Raw genomic sequence first — 26944 nt, forward strand, 5'->3', positions numbered from 1 at the left:
TACTTCATTTGGTTTATACGTCCTGTTCAAATTTATTCTTCTCAGATCTCTGATGGCGTTGGGTGTTGATGGCTAACTGAAGCTTTATCAGTTTACTTGTCAATGTCTTTTATATAGGAAAATCAGGTCTTGCTTTTGCTAGAACTATTAGGTCTCCTGGTAAAAGAGAGAATCTCAGGGACAAGTTTGCTTGACTGACAGGCTGAAATGATAAACAAATTTCAATGTAACTTTTAATAGTTCTTTGGCTTAAAAAACAAAACAAAACAAAACAAAACCAATGTTCTTTGCCAGGCATGGTGGCACACGTTTTAAATCGCAGCACCTGGGAGACAGAGGCAGGTGGATTGCTGTGAGTTCGAGGCCAGCCTGGTCTACAAAGTGAGTCCAGGACAGCCAAGGATACACAGAGAAACCCTGTCTCGAAAAACAAAACAAAACAAAACAAAACAAAATCCCAAAGAAATTAAACAAAACAACAACATAAAAAACAAAAACCAAACCAAACCAAACCAAACCAAAAACCTTGTTTTGAAATGACTAAAAAAAGTTTGAAGTTTATATAATTTATAAGGATCTAAAAAGATAGTATATGGTATTAAAATTCTGAACATCACAATTCTGATATATTAATCAAGGAAATTCTGATAACCTATTAACCTAACGAACTGGTAAAACATTGACTATTGTTACCACAGTCACAAGCTTAAAATGTAAAACTTTCCTTTGTATGTCTCACAAATATGCTTAAACATGCTTTTCATTATGCTAAAATATTCCTGTCCAATATATGTGTGCTCTCAGCCCTCAGGAAAGAGATGGTCATGTTTTTGCTTAGAATCATCTTTTGGACCCTCAAGCTTTTACTATGGCTCAAAGGCACGAGTCTACTGCCTTTTTTACAGTATGAATATCTGTACAGATTACAAACAATGATTATACTAATATATCTAAAAATTTATCTTTTGTAAATTAAAAACATTCCTATCAGCTACAAAAAGACACAACTTGGATCCACCTGCCACACGTCAAATGGACTCCAGATAAGTACTGTCAATCAACAGGCCTGAACTTCCATACAGACTGCTCACTCCTTAGGGGTGAGTTCTAAATGTAACGTTTTTCTTTAAGTTCCCAAACTTCAGCTTCTGCCCCCACTCTACCTCTGTCCCATCAGGTTTCCACTTGGCAAACAGACGCCATCCAGGAGTCAACAGCCAACTGCAAACTGTTCCAAATGGCTGCGAGCCTTGGATTTGCTGGAGGCTGAGGTGAACCAGTCCAGCTGATATGACTGCTGTCTCTTCAGCTGGGTCAGCGAGGCAGATACTTCTGATAAATTTTCCCCCCACTGCCTGAACCCCCAGCCCCCTGGCCTTTGGCTAACATTCCAGACTTCATGAGCCCTAACAATTTCAGCTGAGAAGCAGTTACAGAAGAGAGTACATAGCCCTTTATCCTCAACAAAAGGGAACTTGTACCCCTCTACCAAAAGGTTATTATATGGTGTCAAAGTTTTGCCTCAGGATACAACTCAAGGAGGGAATATGATGGTTGCCACTACATTTCAAGTTTACACTTAGTAAACTTGAGAAGCCAAAAACCAAAAATGCTTCTAACATGTAAGCCCCTAGCTTGTACAGGCTGTATCCTAGCAACCCAATTCCCTCCCTCGCCGCAGATGTTGAAGACTACTCGAAATGTCACCCCATACAATGAGAATTCGCCATTCTATTTAAATGACATTTCCTGCCCAGTGTAAATCATGTCCTACAAAAGCCCAGAAAGCACATGAAATTAAATAACTTTTAAATTCCTATTTTTATTGTTAACATGGGTGCTGAATAGTTAAGCACGCCATTGGGCAAATAGGCCAGCAAGTCGCCTTTTGGCTCCTGAACAAAGCATGACACACTAAGAAGGCTCCTCCACATCGGTCATGAAAATGAAGTCTTTGACACCAGGTGGCATATTCCTTAACATTGCACATCTTTCACTCTTCCTCTCTTTGGCTCTCCGATTGATAAACCACACCTAAAATCAGAAGACGACAGGGTTGGATTTAGCATTGGCGTTCACCCCCAGAAACAAGAGATAAAAATTACTTGAAGGTTCATCATCCTGAACTTTCTATTCCGCTCACAAAAGCAAGCACTAGCTGTGTGCCAACCTCTGTAATAGGCCATGATTATGTCTAAGCATTTCAATGGCATCTCCTCTATTGGATGGAAATTTTAACTTATTACTTGGTCTAGGTCCTTGATGCTAATTCAATATATGGTAAGTGGATAAAGGAAAGTCTCCATTCTCACATTTGACCATCAGATGTAAACACCCTCCTCACTAGTGCTAATTCCCTCTTGTTTGGGCAGATATTTTAGATCACAAAATGTTAGTTCATTTTAAAGTCCTATGGAGGGGAATAGCTTTCTGCTTATAAAACTAATCTTCAATATGAAGTAATTAATCAACAGAATCAAGTATAGGAGACTTGTAGAAAGAAAGTAGCCTTCCAGGATGCCAATGAGATTGCTGGTGCTTGAAATTTCTAGAAAGTGAACAGGTGATAAGCAGATGAGACCTGAACAATGTGTTGATGCTACGGCTTCCAGTGACTACCTTAACCCAAATGATATACAGGACACTGAAAACGTTGCCACCCCCAAGAGTTCTAGACTCCATCCTCTGGCAACTCTGAACAGTATGTTCTTTCATGTTCTACAAATTTATCTAGGAGTCTGATTAAGACAGTTCTCTCTGTTTCAATTATACTTCCAGAATACTGCTGAGCACAGAGGGCACACTAGGCCGTGCTGCATCACCAGGACATCCAAAGCACCCTTCTTCAAAAGGAAAAGAGGAAGATGTGTGGGGAAAGGGTCATAAATCAGCTCTTTCTAAATACTGGCTAACTATGGAGCTACAAGAAGTCAGTCACCTGTTAGATGTCACGCTGCTCCCAGGTGCCTAGTGAACGAGGTTCTATTGTATTTGCTACATTGGGAAGTTCTTCAACTGCACGACTGGGACTGCACGTGCTTTCTCTCCCTGCCTTGCACTACTGTACGAATGCATAGTCTAAAGAAGACCCGGTGACCAGAAGCCCTGCTGAAGAGGTCTCAAACACGCCGTCGTAACACTTGCACGAACTCAACCAAAGCCCCAGTGGCTGACTCACGTGGCCTCACACATACGTCACAGTCCCCCATGTTGGATCCCTAAAGCCCATCTATGTATTGGAGAGGGGAAATCAGGCAGCAAGGCTTTGGGAAATTCACACTGCAGAGTGTGCGAGCAGGGGAGCAGGACTGTTCTTCCCTCTCTCATGTCCTGTGGCCGTGAGCTGTCTAGCTGCAGTGCACTGGCTTGTGAGCTCTGGGAGGGGAAAAATCCCTCACACCTTGAACTTTTCACTCTGTCTCACTTTTTCCTCCCAACATCTCCCACCTGAGCCTGGTCCTACTGTAGACTCCTACTTGTGCTCGTAGGATGCCAGCCAGCACTCCGGAGCCTGCTACGAGGGACTGCAGCGCTGCACAGTCCTGAGCAACACCAGAAATGAAGACACTCCAAGTTTTCTTTGCCTTTTCTGCTTTGGCACGAAACATTCACTTTCTTTGGGTTCATGGCCTAGATATTATCTTTGCTGTCTCAAGGACAGAAAATCACAGGTGAATAAGACAGATATGGCTCTGCCTTGAAGTGAAGCTCACCTTCTACAAATTGAATAAAACCTACATCTTCAAAGTAATGCCCTTTAAAAGAAACTTTCAGGTTTCAAGTTATGCAAAAGACTCGCTTATGCATGTGGCACTGGAATTTGCAACCTGCATTTTGACTTTATGTAATTCAATTCTTCATGAAGCTTTCCTCCTTAGTAAGTTAGCTGAAATTAGTTCAATATTAGTCATGGTTTATACTCATTTATAATTGGGCACTAGCACAAAAGGCCCGTCCCATGAAAGTCTTCACTTACCTGGAGATTGGGATAGATGTGAGGACCTCCTACTGGGACTCTAGGTAAGACAAATATAGGAGATGGGGAAATAGAAGGATCTAGAGGGTCCCAGAAACCTACATGAAGAACATCATGATTGGTGGATCGGGGCCCAGGGGGTCTGCTCAAACTATGGCACTAACCAAGGACAATACAAGTAGTAAATATCGAACCCCTACTCTGATCTACCCAATGGACAGGACATTCTCCACAGTTATCTGGAGAGTGGGGGACATACTCTGACATGAACTCTGGTGCCCCCTATTTGACCACCTCCCTTTGGTGGGGAGGCCTGGTGGCACTCAAAGAAAGAATAAGCAGGCTACCACGGTGAGACTTGATAGCCTATGATCATATAGTGGGGGAGGAGGTCCCTCTCAGTCTTAGACCTAGAGGAGGGGAATAGGATGAAAACGGGAGGGAGGGAGGAACAGGAGGATAAAAGTGATGGGATAACAATTGAGTTGTAATCTGAATAAATTTATAAAATTAAAATTAAATTAAATTAAAAAAATAACATAATCTATAACAATACCATAAAAAAATAAAGTTTTAGACAGTTCTTCCAGGCCTCTCAGATGCTTGTTTTGTTGTTTGTTTGTTTTGCTTTTGTTTTTCCTATGAAACTTAGCACTATTAACCTGGATGTTCTGGACACAAAACAGAAAAATGTGAACAATTTAGGAATTAAGGAAAGGACAAGGGTTATTTCAACCGGTAGTCTAGTTTGTCTCTTGCTAGCTGAGAATCAAGGATTGCTTCACAACAAATAATGTATGCTCTGAAAGTTGCCTCTTAGAGATGACGTCCCTTTTATATAGACATATTTCAAGGAGTGTATTACACATCTATAATCTCAGCACTCAGGAGCTGGAGGCAAAAGCATGGTTAGTTCAAGGTCATCCTTAGATACACAGTGAATTTCAGACCAGCCTGAGCTACCTGAGACTCCGTCTGAAAAACACACAAATACCCATAACCTTGAAAGAAAGAAACGATGTTAAAATATGAAAGAAACAATGATAAGATAGCAAATAATCAATGCTTTCTGCAGTTATGGAAAAGAATTACTAACTAGAGCACCCTCATTCTATTTTGTAGCCTTAAATGCAAAATTCAAAACTCATTTGCAGTTTAGAGAAAGTGATTAAGGGGTAAGGGTACTTTCAATGCAAGCTCTGAGTCTAAATCTCCTAGAACCCATGTAAAGCTGGAATTGGTAGCATTCCTAGGAGGAGTGAGAGATGGAAATACAATCCCTGGAACTTTCTGGACCAGCTAATCTGGCTTGTGCAGTGGTTAACAACAAAGTATCTGAGGTTGTTCACTGACCCCTACAAGTCATGCACAGCAGTGTGCTTATACACTCATATGCACGAATGCACATATGTGCAGGTACACTTATATGCGCACAAACATACTAAAAAAAGAAAACACTTTGGTTGCCAACATAAAAAAGAAAATGAAACACATTAATTTAAAAGTGCGGAGGACAAGGCTATCCAAACCTCGAAGAAGACTGTAGATTGACTGCCCAATTGTTTTGTTTTTTTGGTGTTTTGTTTTTTTTAATTCACTAACCTTCACTTTGACTTCAGGTACATTCAAAGCTCGTGCAAGCTCTTCCCTGTAGAAAGAAACCCACAAATACTTAGCATCCAGTGTTATATATGAAATGCAACCTCATATATGATTTCTACATTAAAAAAATATCTCTATGTTCCCTTACAACTCCTTAAACATTTAACTTTTATTCACAGAACCAGTCTAACTTTTGAATTTGTTTGACCTTATTACAAATGTTTGTAACCCAGAGTCAAGATGAATAATTTTGTCACACTATTAAGACAATAAAAATAAATGCAAAAGTGCATGCTGAGCAAATGATATTAACTTTAAAAACAGGGCGATTATATTACTGCCGCTGCACAACTCTTCAATACTCCTGACACTGGTGTTGATACAACTGAATTTCTAAAGCAAGAGAACAGTACAGAGGGAACAGAAAACCAAACACCTCAGATATGATTACATTAATGTAAAAAAGTTGTAAGCATCAAAGGATGAACTCAAAAGCGTGAACAGGATAACCTTGAGTAACTGCAGAAACCAGGGAAGTAAAATTGGAACAGTGTGAAGTGGGAGTGGGGGAGAAATTAAAAGGACATTTGGGGTACATGTGATCTGAAGGGGGAAATGGGAAACATGGCCTGGGGCCTAATTCGGCAGAAGGAAGGGAGATAAATACAGAAAGTGGAGGTAGGAGAGTTTAAAAAAAGACAAAAAAAAAAAAAAAAGAGGTAAAGGACTTGAGACATTTGTCTAAAAAGAGATAAACAACAAACAAAAACTATATAAAAAGATTCTGGTGGCACTCAGAGGAAGGATAGCAGGCTACCAAGAAGAGACTTGATACCCTATGAGCATATACAGGGGAGGAAGTCCCCCTTAGTCACAGTCATAGGGGAGGGGAGTAAGGGGAAAATGGGAGGGAGGGAGGAATGGGAGGATACAAGGGATGGGCTAACCATTGAGATGTAATATGAATAAATTAATAAAACTTATTTTTAAAAAAAGATTCTGAACACCACCACCAATCCGGTGGGGGCGGGGGGAGTCCTACACGGCCCTTATCTCATATTCAGTCAGACGGCTACTGCGAACTCTAAGGAGAGAACAAGCATTAGTGAGATGGGGCAAACAGTGGTAAGCTCAGGTGCCCTGGTGGTGGAAAAGCCTACTCATCCTCCCCTGAACAGGAAAGAGACAAGCCATTAAACAAAACGTTCGACTAGCATTTGATTGAGCAATTCCATAGATAAGCATATACCCCGAGAAGAACCCCAAACCAGGAACCGATAAAATGTTTGCCCGCTCTTGTTCACAGAAGCAAAGCATAAGCACAGAGGCCACCAGACACACGTAAAACCCTCTCCACTGCTATGGTTGCCCCCTTCTGCCACCGAGGCTGAGATGGAGGCCACAGCCCTGCTCACACCACACAAGTCTTAAACCAAAACATCGACTACCAATATCATGGAACGATGTTCAACTTTTAAAAGGAAGGAAATTCTGACACTGCCTGCAAACAACGCACAAGTCTTAGGCTAGTTTAACAAGTGACAACTGCTGCAAAAGGACAAAGAAAAAAAATTTAACAAGGTGCAAAGCACTGTGGGCAGGGGGTGAGATATGGAAAGGAGTTGACAGATGGAAACAGAGTCCCTGAAAAGATGACAAGACTGCTGATGAGGGATCACCCAACAAATAACAAATGCTTAACTTTAAGCTATCCAAGTAATTTGGCCAGCTATACTCATTTCTCTCTTTTTTATGGAAATTAAAATATGGTGCTGTAGTTTGAGCAGGACCCCTGGGCCCAAATCTGCCCATCATAATGTTCTGCTTGTAGGTTTCTAGGACCCTCTGGATCCTTCTACTTTGCCATTCTCCCTTGATTCTCTCATCTAGAGTCCCAATAGGATGTCCTCCCCTCTGTCTCAGTTTCCTGGTAAGTGAAGGCTTTCGTGGGACATGCCTGTTGGGCTAGTATGCAGATATAAGTGAGTATATGACACTACAGGCTGTAAACTTCAAACCCCTACCCAGATCTAGCCAATGGACAGGGCATTCTCCACAATTGAGCAGAGAGTGGGGTCTGACTTTCACACGAACTCTGGTGCCTCATATTTGAACACGTCCCCTGAATGGGGAGGCCTGGTGGCACTCAGAGGAAGGATAGCAGGCTACCAAGAAGAGACTTGATACCTTATGAGCATATACAGGGGGAGGAGGTCCCCCTCAGTCACAGTCATAGGGGAGGGGAGTAGGGAGAAAGCGGGAGGGAGGGAGGAATAGGAGGATACAAGGGATGGGATACCCATTGAGATGTAATATGAATAAATTAATAAAATTAAATTAAAAAATAAAAATAAAATAAAATATGGTGCTGACTAGAAGGAAGTTGATTGACGTCAGCACCACACACAAAGCATCCTCCCATGCCCTGCACCAAGGGAGAGGACACCCGCAGGTAGGAGGGTGAACGGTAGGGAAAACAGGGCTTAGACAACTGATGGGCACCTCAACAGGAGCCGAAGCCCACGGAGGTTGGGGTAGCTCCACGTACCTTGTAAGCACATCTGGGTACTGGGTTTCCTCAAACAGACTTTCCATTTCCTCGATCTGCCACTCTGCAAAGTGGAATGGGGTTCGAGGGCCATGACGTTGGCTGCGGTTGCTAAGGTGAGAAGGCTGGCGACTCGGAATCTGAAGAACAACCCCTGCCACAGGGGCTGACTTCTGCTCCAGCTCCAAAGAAGAATCCTGCTCGCTGCTGCTCAAATCACTATCCCCTGAGTCACTCTCGATCTCCTGGCTCGGGACACCCTCATCATTCAAGTAAGAGGCGGCAGTGCGGCCTGTGGCTCCTTCACCACTATGCCCACCGCCTTCTGCTGAGACTGAGGTGGAGGCTACAGGCTCCGGTTCGGCTCCTCCTCCTTTTTCCTCCTCACACTCACTCATAATATAAAAGCTGTGGTCACAATAGACCTTATGGGCCATGACTAAAACTAGGATGATGCCACAAACACATTTGGGGCCCCACGAATGAGTGACCTGGAAGCCTAACTTCCTGGGGGGTGGCTATTACTGATGAAGCCTCAGTAGAAGACCTGCGCAAAGATGAGAACTACAGCGCATGCTCCACAAGTTCTCCATGCTCTACACGGGACTGGGGAGGGGGGGGTGCTATTGGCTTTTTCCTCGGCAGTTGATTGCTCTTGCCTTTCTGTCCACTTTGTTGCCATGGACTGCATAGTCATAGGTGGAGCGTGGCCCAAAACATGAGGGATCTAGGGAGAAGTTGTGAACCGGGACATGAAAGGGCAGCACGGAGCTAAACCGTGCTTCTAGGGGGATGCATCCAAAATGATTTCTACCTTGTGTCTATGCATGCGTGTGCCCAATGCCTATTCCTCATAAGTTGCAGAGATGACCCTGATGGTGGATTGTGTAGAATTGCAAGATAATTTGGGAATAGAGTGTGGGAGAAAGGTAAGAACACACTGACTGTTCTTGTGTGAACAATAGAAACTTCTCTTGGTCTCACCCACCAACTACCGCTGGCTGCTCAGAACACTGGCTGAAAATTAAATGGTTGCCATCGGTTTAGTGGCTTCTAGTTCAAGAGTCCCTCTTAGTAACTCGGGAGGCAGAGGCACTAGGATCTCTGTGAGTTCGAGGCCAGCCTGGTCTACAAAGCTAGTTCCAGGGACAGCCAGGGCGACTCAGTGAAACCCTGCCTTGAAAACTAACTAAATAAATACCAAAACATATACACCCCCTCAAATTAAGTACTTTGTATAAAAATCTAAGTACACCAGATTTTTCATAGTGAGTCTCTGTTAGATTCCACATGAAATCTTTGACTTAGTTCTTATCACTGAGTATGTTGATATTGTCCCTTTTTTGGTTGTAGTGAAGGCAAAAATGTAAATGGTCACACTTTTTTTGAGACAGAATTTCTCTATGTAGCCTTGGCTATCTTGGACTCATTCTGTAGACCAGGCTAGCCTCGAACTCATGGAGATCCGCTTACTTCTGCCTCCCGAGTGCTGAGATTAAAGGTGTGCGCCACCACGCCCGGCTTAAAAACAATATCTTTAAAAACAATATTCACACTATACACATGCTACAGATGTAAAACGAATGGATAAACCTGTTATAGTTACTGAATAGGGAGTCATTGGAATTGTATAAGGACTTTCTTTTGAGTAAATACAAGGATGGAAATCTTTAAATAGCGTACACAAACGCTTTGGTGAAAAATAAACAGTGGGGGAACTGGATAGATAGATAGATGGTTCCGTGATTAAGATCATTTGCTGCTCTGCCAGAGGACCAGAATTCGGTTTATAGAACTCACATCAGCTAGCTCACAACCACCTGACAATCCAGCTCCAGGACACCCAATATCCTATTCGAGACTCTGAGGACACCCACACACATGTACCACATCAGGGCATGCAGCCTTAGCACAGGTTAAATGACTCTTGACACTGTATATCAGTCTGAGCATGAAAGAGGACATGGAAAGACTTTGTGGTCAATTCTAGGTGCCCCATGAACTCTCAGTTCTGAGTCTGCAGGCTCTGCCTCTCTCCCCTAGGACCCAGAGTTCCAAGAAGTTCTCTCTCTTTGCATGTGTGTCCCCAAATGTGTGTGTGTGTGTGTGTGTGTGTGTGTGTGTGTGTGTGTGTGTGTATTTCCTGATGTGACTATCTATACTGTGAAATGTGTGTTGGATGGCTGGGAATTTCGCAAAATACTGTCAGGAACAAGAGAGACTCCTGCCGCAGTACCTGGAGCATCACAGAAGGCAGAGGCAGTCAGAAGCCATGTAGCCTGGGCTCAGTCTAGCAGCCCCTAGACTTCCCTGCTTTCACCTTGTGATACCAGAGCTGAGAGATGATTTCCTTAGACTCTGAGTCCCTATGTGATTGTGGGCTAAGCACCATGCTCAATGGCCTGAGCAAGGGCTGTGCTCAGGTCTCATTCCTACTACTTGGCTTATTTTACACCCTTTCTGTGCCAGGGTATCCAATACTGCAGTGGCCTTCCAACCATTGGTTGTAGCCGTGGACCCGACACCTCTGAGGGCCAAAGTAATTATTTTTACATATTTCAGTGCCTCAGGTCTCAGAACACTTTGACATAAGATATTTGGATAAATCAGTTTCATTGGTTTCAGTGCCTGATCAGAGTAAGGAGTATAAGGCATAGGCTGTGCACCTGAACATTCACATGATGTTTGTATACATGGTTTATAATGTACTCATATTAATCATTTTTGGTTTTCCAAAATACTGCAAAAAATCTTATTCTCGTGAAGTTGTGAGTCCTTGATATTTATCACTGGGTAGAAAGTGTGTGTGTGTGTGTGTGTGTGTGTGTGTGTGTGTGTGTGTGTGTGCTCCACTCAGAAAGGAGCTTGCAAGATCTATAAACATGACTGAAACCAGTTGTAGACCACATGTAGAAATTTATTTGGCAGGGCAGCCATTCTAAAACCTGATGCAGATTTTTGTCTTACAAAATCTGAAGAGCATATATTTTGGTTTTGATTTTTTCATGTATATGAAATTACATAGTTATTGATATTTATGAATAATTATAGAAACTAAGTTAGGGATACATAGGTTTCCTCTTGTGATTCTCTCTGTCTTGAAATCTCTGACATTTTTTACATCATTAGAGTGTATAATGATTGGAGCTAGAGAGACAGCTTGGTAGTTAAGAACACTGGTTACTCTTCAGAGGACCCAGATTAAATTGCCATCATCCATCCACATGGTGGCTAACCTCCATCCATAAATTCCAGTTCCAGGGGATCTTATCCCTCTTCTGAGCCAGGTATCATGGTACACATCTTTAATCCCAGCACTCGGGAGGCAGAGGCAGGCGGATCTCTGTGAGTTTGAGGCCAGCCTGGTCTATAAAGCGAGTCCAGGGCAGCCAAGGCTGCACAGAGAAACCCTGTCTTGAAAAACCAAAACCAAAAACCAAAAACCAAAAACAAAAAAAACAAGACAAAACAAACAAACAAACTAGAACTCTTTTCTGGCCTTCAAATTCATGGTCTCTTTTTCTTTAATTATCATTGTTACATATATGAATAAATACCTAAATACATCTTGCTGTCAGAAAGTTTTAGACTACTGTGCTATCTGCTGTGCTAAGAGGGAATATCTAGGAAGTTAAAAAATTCTTTTTATTCTATTTTTTTTGTTTGTGTTTATTAAGTGTTGATTCCACAAGACAACGTTTTCGGATCTGGATATGGCATATTTTGATCATGTTTGCCTCCCAATTACCCTCCCTTTGCCCATCTCTCCTTGCTCTCTTGCTTTTCCAAACTGCTCTCTTTCATGTTCTCACTTTAATTTTTAGGATCTATATGACCTATACAGGGAAACCTATGCGTCATTTCTCTGAGTCTGGTTGATTTTGCTTAACGTGTCTTCTAGTTCAACTCATTTTCTTGTAAATTAAATGCATTTTTGAAGTACAAAGAGAAAAACAACACAGATTTTCTTAGTCTTTTCATCTGTTGATAGACATTTATTATCTTGGCTATTGTGAATGGTGCCATAGTAAACATGGTAGTGCAGGTATCTCTATAATCGGATGACTTTGATTCTTTCAGATATATAACGAAGACTGACATACCTGGATCACACACTAATTATGGTTCTTAATTAGTTCATGACACTAGAAACCAAGGTGTCACGTTATTAGGGACCTCTTTTATGCAGCCCAGTAATGTCTGAAAAGTCCAGCGAGACCTGGACTACATGTCTAAGAGCCCCAAGCCTAGAAAATATGCAGAGTCATGGTGGGGCACTTTTCTGCCTGACACTTACATTCAGGGGGACTAGAATGGCCTTCTGCTGTGTGGCTTCAATCAGAGATCCCTAAAGCAGTCCAACTTTAGTTATCTATACCTGTGATCTAAAGCGTCTCCTCATCCACTTAGGTCAACTTCTCGCTCCCCTAGTTCATAAAGAAGAGCTAAATCTTCTCTTCAATGATGAAGGCAGTCATTTCCCTCCCTGCCTTCCCTGTGCCCTTTGCCATGCAGTCCTTCACTCCATCTGGGATGCAGCCCTTTCCTAGTCCCACACTTTACATTCTCAGCTTGCCCTCTTCCTTCATGAAGTGACCTGGTCCTCCTGCTCTCCCTCAGGCCCCCTGTCCTCTGTCCGAAGCAGGCATGGCTAGCAGGGCCAGCATCTCAGTCATAGCAGGGAGGAGCCTGTTTTCAGATGCCCAGAGATCTCAAGGGCCAGGTTCTACAAGGTCTTCCCTGAGCCCCTTGAGACTGGGCCTCGACTCTGAACTTCTGACGTTGTATCTGCCTGTCCAGGTTTAACAAAGTTCACGCTCAGTCAGTTGAGCTGTCCTGGACAGCAGAGCACCGTCAGTGTCTGCTCTGCAGCCTCACCCTCGTGCACACCAAGCAGAAGTCTAAAAACACTGGCCCGAGTTGGGCAAAGGCTTATCTTTATTCAGCCAGAATTCTGCTTACCACAAAAGATCTTTTGTGAGTAGGTTTCTGTCCATCACCACACCCCCTGCTCTCAAGCTATGAATCTACACATGCCCACACTGCCTTTTTTTAAAAGTATATTTAGTTTGGTTTATGTGTATGACTGTTTTGCCTGCATGTTTGTATGCGCACCATGTGCTTTTGTGATGCCTGTGGAAATCAGAAGACAGAATTAGATACCCTGGAAACGGAGCCACCATGTGGGATAATGATTGAACGCAGGGCCTCTGAAAGAGCACAAAGTGCTCTTAAACACTGAGCCATCTCCCCAGTCTCAACCGGGCTTCATTTTAGTGATGGTGACCTCAGTTATGGCCCACAATGCATGACCTCACTGAAGAAGTAGCTAAATCTCCTTCACAGTCATAGCCAGGGTCACAGGTCTTGTAGCCCAGTGTTTAGGCCAAAGGGAAGACTTGGCTACAAGCTACATCTTGACTCGCTCACAGCCGAATCTGACCTTCGCTCCTTTTTCTATCCCAGTCTTGAAGCTCCCCTGGAAAGCAACCTCCCTTCCCACAGTTGAAGAGTTCAGTAAATTTCCTTTCTTAATTGTGATGTTATGACGACTTTGACATCCCTGAGCTCCTGGACTGCTCTTCTTGGAACGTAGATATTCATACTTCAGTGTTGGGCCTTCACTCTTGACCTATATACTTGCCATGTGCTTATGAATCAGGTTCCAGAAGCATTGCTTCCGGCAGCTGCTAAGAAAGCTGGTTACAATGGACATAACTCCTGAGGTTTGAGCCTACTTTGAGGCTGCCTTAGAGCCCCAGCCTTCTTTCAAAAGACTCTTCCTAGGCTCAAAGACATTTATTTATTTACTTATTTATTCATTCATTCACTTTACATCTTGGTCATAGCCCCCTCCCTCCTCTCCTCCCTGTCCCCCACTCCCCTCCCTCTTCCTCATCCCCCCTCCCCTGTGCCTCAGAAAAGCCGCCCCCCCCAGCTCATCAAGTTGCATCAGGATTGAGAGCATCCTCTTCCCCTGTGGCCTGGCAAGGCAGCCCCATCAGGGGGAAGTGATCAGAAAGCAGGCAACAGAGTCCATGTCAGAGACAGCCCTTGCTCCCCTTTCTAGAAGACCCACATGAAGACCAAGCTGCGCATTGGCCTTGGTTGGTGCTTCAGTCTCTGCAAGCCTCTCTGGGTCCTGGCTGTTTGGCTCTGTTGGAAAGGCTTTATTTTTAAGCTTTGCCTTGGGTGGGTTTTATTCCCAGACTCCTTGGATTGAAAGGTTTTTCCTTGGTGACAGAGGTCTTTCTGTTCTATGTGATTGTATGAGGGATCTCATCTGAATAGAACCCTCCCCATTCTTGAATCCTTACTGACTCAACATATTCTTTGGCAGAATTTCAATGAAGATAACTTGAACATTCTTTGCAGTATTTGGGATGCAGAAGTCCTCTCATTGGATATAGCAAATTCTGCCCTTCTCCCTCCTCTCATCTTGTCGATCCCTTTCCTGCTTGGCTTTGAATCCTTAATGTGTGCCTTGTAAACCCTTCCCACCTCCTTCCGGCCTACCCTGCCACAGTGTTTTCCTTCCCACATCAGACCATGTGCCATCTGTGGTCACTGGCCCTGTAGACCCTCTCTTTCCTGAAGGGATTCAGCATTGGCACAGACGTCTAATGGAAGAAAGCCCATTAGCCAGATACTGAGTACTTTCATACCTTCCAAAAATGGACTTTGAATACATTCAAATGTGGATCCTTGATCCCTTATCTAATATACCGTCTGTAGATTACAGAAAGTTTCATATTAGGACCCAGGAAAATTGAATAGGATTCTCCACAAATATTCATTATGTGTATATAAAAGTGCTAATATACCATTGGCTTTTGTGCTGCTTATTTATGTATGATTTAACATTTAGAATGACAACTATAAAATCTGTCTCTCCAATTGTGTGTTTGCATATGAATGCATACATAATACATACTAGATATTTTCTATATCTGGTTGCATGTACATAATGAATGCATCAACTCATTTAAAGAATTTCTATATAAATTGGCTTAGAAATAAATGGGCACTTAGCTTGAGGCAAGCCAGGTACATGCAGCTTGTATGAAAGCCCCTGTGGTTCAAGACCCATTTGGAGGTCGTATATCAAATATTCTGCCTATTAGATACTTACATAATGGTTCGTGACAGTAGCAAAATTACAGTGATGAGATAACAATGAAAATAATTTTATGGTTGGGGGTCACCACAACATGAGGAACTGTATTAAAGGCTCTCTCTCAGCAGTGTAATATGGTTGTCCTGTATTGTTTGCCTAGTATCTGCTTATAAGTGAGTATATACTATGCATGTCTTTCTGGGTCTGGGTTACCTCACTCAGGATGATTTTTTCCCCAGCTCCATCCATTTGCCTGCAAGTTTCAAGATTTCCTTGTTTTTAAAAGCTGAGTAGTATTCCATTGTGTAAATGTACCACAGTTTCTTTATCCATTCTTCAGTTCAGGGACATCTAGGTTGTTTCCAGATTCTAGCTATTATGAATAAAGCTGCTATGAACATAGTTCATCAAATGTCCTTGTTGTATGGTACAGCATCTTTCAGGTACATGCCCAAGAGCAGTAAAGCTGGGGTCTTGACCAGGTCACAGAGGAAGAGGATGCAGACAGTCCTGATGTGACTTGGTAGACTGGGGCCGGTTGATAAGGGAGAAGGGCTTCTGCTCTTTGAAGCCTTGGGGAGGGGCATAAAGGGGGAGAGGGAGAGGGGTGGGATTGGGAGGAGACGAGGGCAGAGCCTATGATTAGGATGTAAAGTGAATAAATAAATAAATAATAAATTTAAGTTAAAAAAAAAAAAAAGGTAAGAAGCACTGGTTTAGAGTCTTCCAGAAGGCTGCTGCCTGTGAGCCAAGTCAGATGGACTCAGTGCCATTACAGACACCACATACAACCATTCTGCCAGTGAGTTCCTTAAATGCAGTCCTTTGAGCAATGCTGGATCCATAGCCTGCGTTTCTTCTGTTGCGTGGCCTTCCCACAAACTCAGGTGTTCTGTGGCCTGGGTTGCTGCTGTGAGCCCCGGGGGCGCAGACCCTGATGCAATCATCATCCTTCTGCTTCTCAGCTGCTTTTTTTTTTTTTTTAAATACGATCTGATCTGTTGCCCAGGAATAACAAGCTGTGTTATATTCCAAATATGTCAGAAACATACATTTAACAACTATGATAGGGTTTCTTTTGTGTCCCACTGTACTATATTACTAAGTTATAACACCGTTTTCATTTCCAAGTGTTATGTGCCTTCTCCGGGAGTAGATTCAAGTGCACATTTTTATCCTTGATTCTTTTGTACTGCTGTGGTATAGCAGTTTCATCCTGGATTCAAACTTTCCATCCCGCAGAAAAAACTCAATAAGAAGGAGTAGACAACGCAAAATAAGGAAATTCTTGAAATGGTCAAGATCACTAGGTCCTGCCCTCCTCAAGACTATAAATTGTAAAGACTGCAGAGAGTCACTCTCAGACGAGTGGAGCACCCTGGAAGAGATGAGTCGGGCTAGTCTCTTAGAAGGAGCAAAAACCTGTTGAGCTGCTTGGAAAAGGTTCAGCCCAACAGAGCCACCTGGAAAAGACTCTGCAACCTGTCAAGTTGCCTGCAGGCTATATACTGGGGGGCAGGTTTACTGATTTTTTTTTTGACCCATCACCGGTTCTGATAGGCGCTTGTGACGCAGCGGTCAATGAGTCATTTCTCCTCCTACAAGCAACCCCTCTCCCATATTCCTGTAAGTACTTCAGGCCAAACCCACGTGTTCACTGTGTTCGCTAAGTTGAACGCTAGTATAACCCGTGCTCTGGTCTGTGGTGGGCTCCCTTTCTGAGGTGAGTAAACATGTGGGTTGTTTTCCTAGAAAATGTTTGTTTTACAGCAGCAGCGGGGTAAAAACGTTCCTAGGCAGTAAAAGGAACAGGTAAAGAGATCCTACGGGAGGCTACTGCAACGGAGTCGCGGGAGTTTTGCGGTAGAGCACAGGCTTTGGCCCCTGGGCGCCCACTCAGCTAATTGATCACTTTGCCTCACGGCAGCCTGTACGCTCCTTCTTACTTCTTTTCCTTCTCTCTTCCTTCTCAAAAGTTAGAATCCCTGGATTTTCTGGCAGTGAGAGGGGACAGTCTTGCTGTCCTGCCCTGCTGAGGTGCACATGGCGCCAATATTAGGAACTTTTCTGTGTTCAGCATCACCATGAAGACCTCAGCTTCTTGGATTAGCGGCATGCAAAGCTCGGGGGCTCTGATTCTTTATCTATACGACCCAAACATGCAAACAACCAAGGAAGTAATTTTTATAAAGACATACAGTACTTTAAAACGGTTGTAATACAACTTCAGAAAAGATCTACCCTTCTTCCTGATAGGCTGCTTAGGAGGAATTTGGTGGGATATACTTGGGTCAAGAGTTCTGGGGTGGGAGTTGGGGAGGAGAGGCGGGGGTGGGGGAATGCGACTGTGACTTTAAGAGTCCTTTTCATGTATGCAGCCCTCATTATCCAGTAACATGAATATTCAAAGATATTCTAAATATTGTTTGGATATTTTAAGCAGGCATACTCTTATGAAAGTCTGCCTGTACCAGACCCCTTGTACATAAAAATCAACACGAGGGGGCGCTCTTCCGTAATGTTTCAGTGGGTGAAAGGTTTTTTTTGTTTTGTTTTATTTTGGGGCTTTTGTTGTTGTTGGATACAGGGTTTCTATTGTAGTCCTGGCTGTCCTGGACTCGCTTTGTAGACCAGGCTGGCCTCAAACTCACAGGGATCTGCCTGCCTCTGCTTCCCGAGTGCTGGGATTAAAGGTGTGCGCCGCCGCGCAAAGCTGGGTGAGGTTTTTTTTTTTTTCCAAGACGGGGTTTCTCTGTGTAGCATTGGCCATCCCGGACTCGCTTTGCAGACCAGGCTGGCCTCAAACTCACAAGATCTGCCTGCCTCTGCCTCCCGAGTGCTGGGATTAAAGGTGTGCGCCGCCGCGCAAAGCTGGGTGAGGTTTTTTTTTTTTTTCCAAGACGGGGTTTCTCTGTGTAGCATTGGCCATCCCGGACTCGCTTTGCAGACCAGGCTGGCCTCAAACGCACGAGATCTGCCTGCCTCTGCCTCCCGAGTGCTGGGATTAAGCTTTGTGCCATCGCGCAAAGATGGGTGATTTTTTTTTTCAAGACGGGTTTCTCTGTGTAGCATTGGCCATCCCGGACTCGCTTTGCAGACCAGGCTGGCCTCAAACTCACAAGATCTGCCTGCCTCTGCCTCCCGAGTGCTGGGATTAAAGGTGTGCGCCGCCGCGCAAAGCTGGGTGAGGTTTTTTTTTTTCCAAGACGGGGTTTCTCTGTGTAGCATTGGCCATCCCGGACTCGCTTTGCAGACCAGGCTGGCCTCAAACGCACGAGATCTGCCTGCCTCTGCCTCCCGAGTGCTGGGATTAAAGGTGTGTGCCATCGCGCAAGGCTGGGTGAAGGTTTTTTGTTTGTGGTTTTTTTGGTTTTCCAAGACAGGGTTTCTCTGTGTAGCATTGGCCATCCTGGACTCACTTTGCAGACCAGGCTGGCCTCAAACGCATGAGATCTGCCTGCCTCTGCCTCCTGAGTGCTGAGATTAAAGGTGTGTGCCATCGCGCAAAGATGGGTGAAGGGTTTTACTTTTTTTTAGTTTGGTTTTTCGAGACAGGGTTTCTCTGTGTAGCACTGGCCATCCTGGACTCGCTTTGTAGACCAGGCTGGCCTCAAACGCATGAGATCTGCCTGCCTCTGCCTCCTGAGTGCTGAGATTAAAGGTGTGCACCATCGCGCAAGGCTAAGTGAAGGTGGGTTTTTTTTTCTTTTCTTTCTTTCTTTCTTCCTTTTTTTTTTTGGGTTTTCGAGACAGGGTTTCTTTGTGTAGCGTTGGGTGTCCTGAACTCGCTTTGTAGACCAGACTGGTCTCGAACTCACTGAGATCCGCCTGTCTCTGCCTCCTGAGTGCTGGGATTAAAGGTGTGTGCAATCGCGCAAGGCTGGGTGAAGCGTTTTTTTTGTTTGTTTGGTTTGGTTTGGTTTGGTTTGGTTTCGTTTTTCGAGACAGGGTTTCTCTGTGTAGCGTTGGCCATCCTGGACTCACTTTGTCAACCAGGCTGGCCTGAAACTCCCAAGATCTGCCTGCCTCTGTCTCCTGAGTGCTAGGATTAAAGGTGTGCGCGATCGCGCAAGGCTGGGTGAAGGTGTTTGTTTAGTTGGTTGGTTGGTTTTTCGAGACAGGGTTTCTCTGTGTAGCATTGGCCATCCTGGACTCGCTTTGTAGACCAGGCTGGCCTAAAACTCACAAGATCTGCCTGCCTCTGCCTCCCAAGTGCTGGGTTTAAAGATGTGTGCCACCGCGTAAGGCTGGGTGAAGGTTTTTGTTTTGTTGAGACAAGGTTTTTCTGTGTATCTTTGGCTATCCTGGACTCACTTTGTAGACCAGGCTGACCACAAACGCACGAGATCTGCCTGCCTCTGCCTCCCGAGTGCTGGGATTAAAGGTGTGTGCCATCGCACAAGGCTGGGTGAAGGGTTTTTGTTTGTTTGTGGGTTTTTTTTTTTTTTTTTGGTTTTTCGAGACAGAGTTTCTCTGTGTAGCATTGGCCATCCTGGACTCATTTTGTAGACCAGGCTGGCCTGAAATGCACGAGATCTGTCTGCCTCTGCTTCCTGAGTGCTGAGATTAAAGGGGTGTGCCATCGCGCAAGGCTGGGTGAAGGGTTTTTGTTTCTTGTTTTTTGTTGTTTGGTTGATTGGTAGGTTTGGATTGGTTGTTGTTGTTTTTTTGTTTGTTTGTTTTTCGAGACAGTGTTTCTCTGTGTAGCCTTGGCTGTCCTGGACTCCCTTTGTAGACCAGGCTGGCCTCGAACTCACAGCGATCCGCCTGCCTCTGCCTCCCAAGTGCTGGGATTAAAGGCGTGGGCCACCACTGCCCAGCTCCTACCTGAACTTGGTCCCTGGGACACACATGGTAGAAAGAGAACTGATTTTCACAAGTTGTCTTCTGATATGAAACACGTGCTATGGCATGCACACTATGGCACAGGTCCATATATACTTAACAAATAAATTTAATAATTAAAAGGAACTCTAATGTACTCAGCCAGAACTCTATGGATATATATGTTTTTACATTTGTAAGACAACATATGTACAGTACAACTTTCTTAGGAATCTTACTAGCTTCCCTAATATCACAAAGCTCTAGGATTCTACAATTTAAGGGAAGAAAAAAAAAGTTCGCATTTGGAAGGGGCACTGGAAATATGGTTAAATGGTTAAGAGCATCGGTTGTTCTTTCAGAGGACCAGAGTTCAGTTCCCAGCATTAACCTCAGGTGCCTTACAACCACTTGTATATAAGTTGAGCTTCAGGAGATCCAGTGCTCCCTGAAGGCACTCACAAGTGTGTGCACACACACACAAATAATGATCTACTTTTAAAAGGCTTTAGATTTTCTTAATGAGATCCTTTTGATATTTTCCAACACCCCAGCACACTGAAAACACTTCTTTGAGAATATTAACCCTTTGAAAAGAACTGGACCCAAAGTTATTTCACATTTGCTTCCTTATTGTGTGTACGGTGTTTATTCAGCCCAAGTATTGTTCTAAAGCACTCTCAACTTTAAGTGGTTTATTGACATTATAAAGAGGACAGTTCCCCACATGGTGGATGTCACCGTTTTCAGACGTGAGAATTACTGGACAGGATATTATACAAAGACTCTGATGGTGATTATTTATCAACAATCTGGAATATTTTAATTTTTTAAATGGTAGCATCAAGTTTTTTTTTTTTGCAGTGTCTCTCCCAGCAGAATGCTATACAAAATCCTCTCCAACATGCCACTGCTGCTGGTGGAGGACAGTGACTGGCTGTATTTTCAGTGTCCTCACAGAAACTTGGAACAAACAGAAACTGAGATAACCATGTCCAGTTAATTCCCTATTGTTTCAATGTGTACCCAGTGAACTATAGAGGCTAGAAGTTCGCCAGAGGTTCCCTCGGGGACCATATACTCATTGTGAATTCTTGTCTGCATCCCCAGTTGTATACCCACAATAGCTTGCTTGCTTCTCCAATCCCTTCCTCGGACGGGTTTGATGGCTTAGTTGGTTTTCAAGGTGGGCACATCCTTCCCATGCTCCCTAGAGCCACTTCCATAGGGATGTATCTCCTATAGAAGTTGTGGGATGGGATGTGGACAGATGGGAAACTTGCTAAAAGCCCAGAGGCTGCAATTCCATTTCAATCCACCAAACATTCATGGAAGTAATGCCACTCCCTTTTGCAGGTCTCACCATGGCTCTCCAACCCCATTCTGTGGACCCCAATTTCTACAAGGGGGAGGAGAAAGAGATGGAGGTGAGCCTTGCTGTTGAACAAGAGGCAGCCACTGCATCAGACAGTGGCAGCTCAGACAAACAAAAGCAGCAAGACATCCCAGATGACAGTGATGATGTGATCTACGTTGGAGTCTTGAGTTCCATTGGTAATGATAGCAAAGACAGGAGCCACCAAAGGTCTGGAGAGCCACAGCTGGAGAATCAGGAGAATGTGGCTGCTGCCCGACTTCCACTGCTTCAGCGGCGCACAAGGCCACGGATCCAGTTGGGTCTCACACCCAGGCAGCTGAGGGAACTGGAAGAGGTTTTTGAAAAAGATAAGTACCCCGATGAGTTCATAAGGTATGTGGCTTGTTTCTGGAGCCATCCCAGCTCCCCCCTTTAAGATCTCATTTGTTGGTGTCTTCTCCTCTCTGTGGCCCCTTATCTGCTTTGAGCCCCAAAGCACGGTGGAGACCTTTGTGTTGCTGGGTATCGGAAGGATGTTTTGTGAGATCAAACTGTTAATGTCTAGAAACGGGTTAGTGTCTCTCAAGTTCTTCCTTCAGTTTTCTTTTGATGTTTCTTTTCCTCTTCTTTCTTCTCCCCTCCACCTCTTCCCTTTCGTGCTTCCCTTTCTCTCCCCTTTTGCCTTTTGTAATGAGAATTGAGCTAAAGACCTGGTGGTTTCTAGGCATTCCCTCTACTACTACTATGCCCTATCTCACTTGTGCTAATTAATTCATTTAGTTATTGTACCGAAACAGAGATAAGTGAAAAGTCACTTATGTACTTTGGAGAGCACCGTCTTTACATACTTTTGTGTTGGTGTATAGCCCGTCTCCACAGGTCTCTCCATCTTGCCAACCTGAAGTGCTACGACTCTCCACCAGCTTCACTTTCCCATCTTCTTTCCACAGGAAGGACCTCGCAAGGCGCTTGTACCTGGGAGAATCCACAGTGCGGGTCAGTAAATCTGAAGAGGGTTTGGCTGGGGTACTCTGTTTCAGGACATGGGTCATTTTCTTATAGCCATTATTAAAAGTGAGGGGAGGGGTGTGTGTGTGTGTGTGTGTGTGTGTGTGTGTGTGTGTGTGTGTGTGTGTGTGTGTGTGTGTGTGTGTAGGGGGTGTATCCTGGTCTGTTTTATAATGGCAACCAAACATTGGGTCTCATAGTTTTCCACAGATGAAAATGGAGTACGCACCCAGTAGCTTATAGTCCTTTATATTACTGGAAGCAACATGATCTCTTAATTGAAAAAAAAAAACACTAAGTAGGCTACAAATAATCTGTATTTGAACATAACATGAATTAACAGAATTGAGCATTATAATTCCATGCATATAGGGAGACATAAATGCATACTGCTATGTTCCCAGTGATTAACCCTGAAGTTCAGACACTAAGATCATTTCAGGGCTCTTATGTATAGGGTCATAGTGGGGTTCTAAGTGACTTTGGGGCCACTGTAGTTGGTGTAGCAAGCAACAGGGATGAAAAAGGTTCAGTTACAGCAAATGTACACTTAGCTCAAAGCATGAATTAATGGAGGCAAGGGAGAAACACAGTTTTCCAATAACTAACCTGTGTTTAGTTCAGCTAATAGTCACATGGACCCTTGTGGACAATAATAGACACTTAAAAGTACACATGGAACCAGGCATGGTGGCGCACACCTGTAATCCCAACACTCCAGGAGGCAGAGGTAGGCAGATTGCTATGAGTTGGAGGCCAGCCTGGACTACAAAGTGAGACTATGACAGCCAATGTTACACAGAGAAACCCTGTCTCAGAAACAAACAACCAAACAACCAAACCAAACCAAACCAAACCAAACCAAGTCCGCATGGTAAGTCTATGGAAAGGTGATGCAGAGAGTGGCAAGGCTGAGTTTTCCTGTTTCCTGATGCTGGGTTGTAGCTAACTGAAAATGTTGCCAAAATAGTCACTTTAGTGTTTGGAAAGACCTGGGGCCAATAGCTTTGGAAATCTATGTTAAAATGAGGCAAAAAGCATGGCACTGGCATAATTGCAGTTAATCTAATAAGAAGAACCAGATCAGAGGGAAGTACATGAAGTCTAAATGCCGGCTGGGGGCCAAGGAGAGTGCTCAGTGCCTGAAGCATTTGCCACGCGAGTCTGAGAACCTGAGCTGGGGTCCTCAGCACCAACATAAAAGCTTAGCAGATGGGGCAGCAGCTCACCTGCGTTCCTCATCCCCAGTTCTGGAGGCAGAGCCCAGGGACCCGCAGGGTGATCTAGACTAACTCAATTGCTGAGCTTGGGTTCAGGGACAGACCCTGCCACAGTAAATGGTGTTTAAATGGTGTGTGTTTGTGTGTGTGTGTGTGTGTGTGTGTGTGTGTGTGTGTGTGTGTGTGTGTACATGTGTGTAAACCTAGGAAGGGGCTTGGCTTTGATCTCAGTCCTCTGCAAGCACGAGTATACATTTGCACATGGATACACGTGCACACACCACATATCAGTCCCATGGAAAGTAAAGGCGGTAAAGCCACTGTCAAGTGAGTTTTCTGTTGAATAACTTGAAAACTGAAAAGGTTCCTTTTCCTTTAAAGGAGATTATGCTAAAGATGTGGGTTCTGTGGAATGTGTGGAGAGATAGACCCCACTTGAAGGTAGAGTGGTATGGAGTTTATTTTCAAACTAATTTCTTTCTTTCAGACAGTAAAGACGAACGAACATGGATCAAAAGCTGAGGCCATGAGCCTCCCCCACCCCCACCCCTGCCCCAAAACAAAACCCCTGAATACTCCATGCCAAATCAGAAAAGACTAAGGCAACAGAAAGTGCTATCAGTGCTAAGTTTGTTCAGGATGTATCAGCACAGTCATGACATAAGCAGGCAGTATGTGTAGTAGGTACAGCAGTCCCTCATAACAGGCTCCTGAGTGCTGGCTGGCATCCTACAAGCACGAGTAGGAATCTACAGTAGGACCAGGCCCAGGTGGGAGACGTTGGAAGGGAAAAGTGAAACAGAGTGAGAAGAAGAAAAGTTCAAGATGTGAGGGATTTTTTCCCCCTCCCAGAGCTCACAGGCCAGTGCACTGCAGCTCTAGAGAGACTGGGGCACTGCAGCTAGACAGCTCACGGCCACAGGACATGAGAGAGGGAAGAACAGTCCTGCTCCCCTGCTCGCACACACTGCAGTGTGAATTTCCCAAAGCCTTGCTGCCTGATTTCCCCTCTCCAAATACATAGATGGGCTTTAGGGATCCAACATGGGGGACTGTGACGTATGTGTGAGGCCACGTGAGTCAGCCACTGGGGCTTTGGTTGAATTCGTGCAAGTGTTACGACGGCGTGTTTGAGACCTCTTCAGCAGGGCTTCTGGTCGCTGGGTCTTCTTTAGACTATGCATTCGTACAGTAGTGCAAGGCAGGGAGAGAAAGCACATGTAGTCACAATCGTGCAGTTGGAGAACTTCCCAATGTAGCAAATACAATGAAACCCTGTTCACTAGGCACCTGGGAGCAGCGTGACATCTAACAGGTGACTGTGACTATATGTCCATAGTTAAGCCAGTGTATCAAGGAGTATGCCATTTTGTTAACTGTTCTCCACACTGTGGCAGATCACCTTCCTGAATGGAGGTTCAACCTAAATGGATGTCCCTGGTCGAAGAATGGGGACCAGGATGCCCTGTCATGCTGGACAGGAATCAGGGCATCAGGATCTTCAAGTGAGAGCATTGCCTTTGTCCTGAGCCCAGAAAACTTGAAAGGGCAAGGAAGAGGGGGAAGACAGAAGTCCGTAGGTTACAGTGGCTTCCCCCTTTCCCTTAAACTCCCCGGAAACAGGGGAGAGTCATAGATGATGGGGTGATTTATTTGAACTGGTCTCATTTCCCTAACCCCAGAGGTGAATTCTGGAGAGTCTAAGAAGTAGTGGTACCTTAGACTCTATCGAAGGCAGGGTTCTGTGGAAACCCCACGTGTACCTTCCTGCTGATCACTGGCTTCACAGGACAGATAAGTTTCCCTGCTGTGACTTTTAATTACACTCACAATGCATAACCTGCATCCCCTCGCTACGAACAAGTGGAAAAATACTAATATCAAGGAAGGAAAAAGACGGCCGCACAGTTCATAATCAGGCAGCTGGCTGTAGACTGCTTCCTACTGTGTTATGAGCATTGAGATTGCCTCAAGGACATGAGCCCTCACAGACTAGACCTGTTGGGTTCAATCATGAAAAAAAAAACCATCGGATTACAGATATGGAGAGGGAAGAGACACCAGCTGTGCCTACTGCAGAGCTTGGCACATGGCTGTGCCCATTAGAGCAAGGGGAGAGACGGCGGGGAGTGCTGTTTGCTGTCCTAACACAGTTTGAAGTGTTGTTTGCTCATTTGTTTGTGCTGGGGATGGGATGTGTCTCTGCACACTCTTTAGGCTAGTGTGCTTCCTTGTAGTCACCTCACCTTTTAAAACTGATAGAACAAAATGAAAGAAACCATATATCTGTGATTGGTAAACTGAGAGCATGAGGATCAAAGTGTTTACTGGGGAAGAATTAAGTGTTCTGAATTTAAAAAAAAATGTGCCTGAGGAGAGCCAGAGGCACAGAAGGCTCCTTCTGAGAGACTGGGAAAGAGGGGAAAGCAGCAGGAGGGAAAATTAGGGAAGGGTGAGGAAGGGAGGCCTCTGAGAATGAGTTAAGTTAAGGGAAGATAGGTAGTGGACGTCACACTGCCTTAGATGATAAATCACAGCACCCGTTAGCCTTCCTGAGACTGGCCACTGGTGAGGAGGCGCCATAGGGAGTCAGGATCCATCTGCTCATGCCAGACAGCACAAGTCCATGGGGGCAGGCTGCAAGCAGTCACGGCGCGGTTGGTGAAGTGTGCCAATTTCTCCTTATCAGTTGTGAGAGTGACAGTTGAATGTATACTAAAACCACTTCTTTCATCATGTTATTGCAGCGTTGGTTTAAGAAAAGACGAGCCAAGGATAGGCAATATCAGCAGTCTCAAATGCTCAAGGGAGCATCTGCTGACAGCCAGAGCACCTAGCAATAAAGCTTTTGGAGGAGCCCTGATGCAGCATCCTGGCCAGGCACCAGATGAAGACAGGATATTCTGGTGTCACTGACACATTAGGTCATGGAACCTTATCCCTTCAACAATAAAGAGATACGAATTCATGTTGTTTCATGTCCTTTCTGGGGGTCAGTAAGTTGTGGGTGAATATTATTGAGAAAATATCATTTAAGCAGAAGGAAAAAGAGATGACCACCCCAAGTCATCTTTATTATTCCACAAATCCCACGTTTCTCAAAAGCCACAGAGGCCCTCACTCAGAGACATATTCATCCCTGTTGCTACATGGTGTTATCTTCCCCCTGACCTTGACCCCATGAGAACAAATACATAAAATCGGGAATAGGGCAAGTCCCCAGGGAGAAGACTGTTCACAAAGAAGGCTGAGCTCTACTCACATCCTTAAGAGTTTACTCCTATCCTTCTGA

General features: G+C 44.4%; 2 protein-coding genes across 2 annotated transcripts; one reads left to right on the top strand and one right to left on the bottom strand.

Annotated features, from left to right (window-relative positions):
- Positions 1-1914: 1914 nt before the first annotated feature.
- LOC311601549 (homeobox protein Rhox13-like) lies at positions 1915-8629 on the bottom strand (the record flags this gene model as incomplete). Its single annotated transcript, XM_084789040.1, has 3 exons — positions 8127-8629; positions 5579-5624; positions 1915-2034 (listed from the first exon to the last, which is right to left on the bottom strand). Exons 1-3 carry the CDS (start codon positions 8561-8563, stop codon positions 1915-1917), a joined length of 603 nt encoding a protein of 200 aa, XP_084645166.1. The 5' UTR covers positions 8564-8629.
- LOC311601550 (short stature homeobox protein 2-like) lies at positions 8278-26575 on the top strand. Its single transcript, XM_084789041.1, has 4 exons — positions 8278-8398; positions 21424-21817; positions 22375-22420; positions 26400-26575. The coding sequence occupies exons 2-4, from the start codon at positions 21432-21434 to the stop codon at positions 26487-26489; spliced, it is 522 nt and encodes a 173-aa protein (XP_084645167.1). The 5' UTR covers positions 8278-8398; positions 21424-21431; the 3' UTR covers positions 26490-26575.
- The last annotated feature ends 369 nt before the right edge of the window (positions 26576-26944 follow it).

This window comes from Acomys minous (genome assembly GCF_964271855.1).
Source record: "Acomys minous genome assembly, chromosome: 7".
NCBI lineage: Eukaryota > Metazoa > Chordata > Mammalia > Rodentia > Muridae > Acomys > Acomys minous.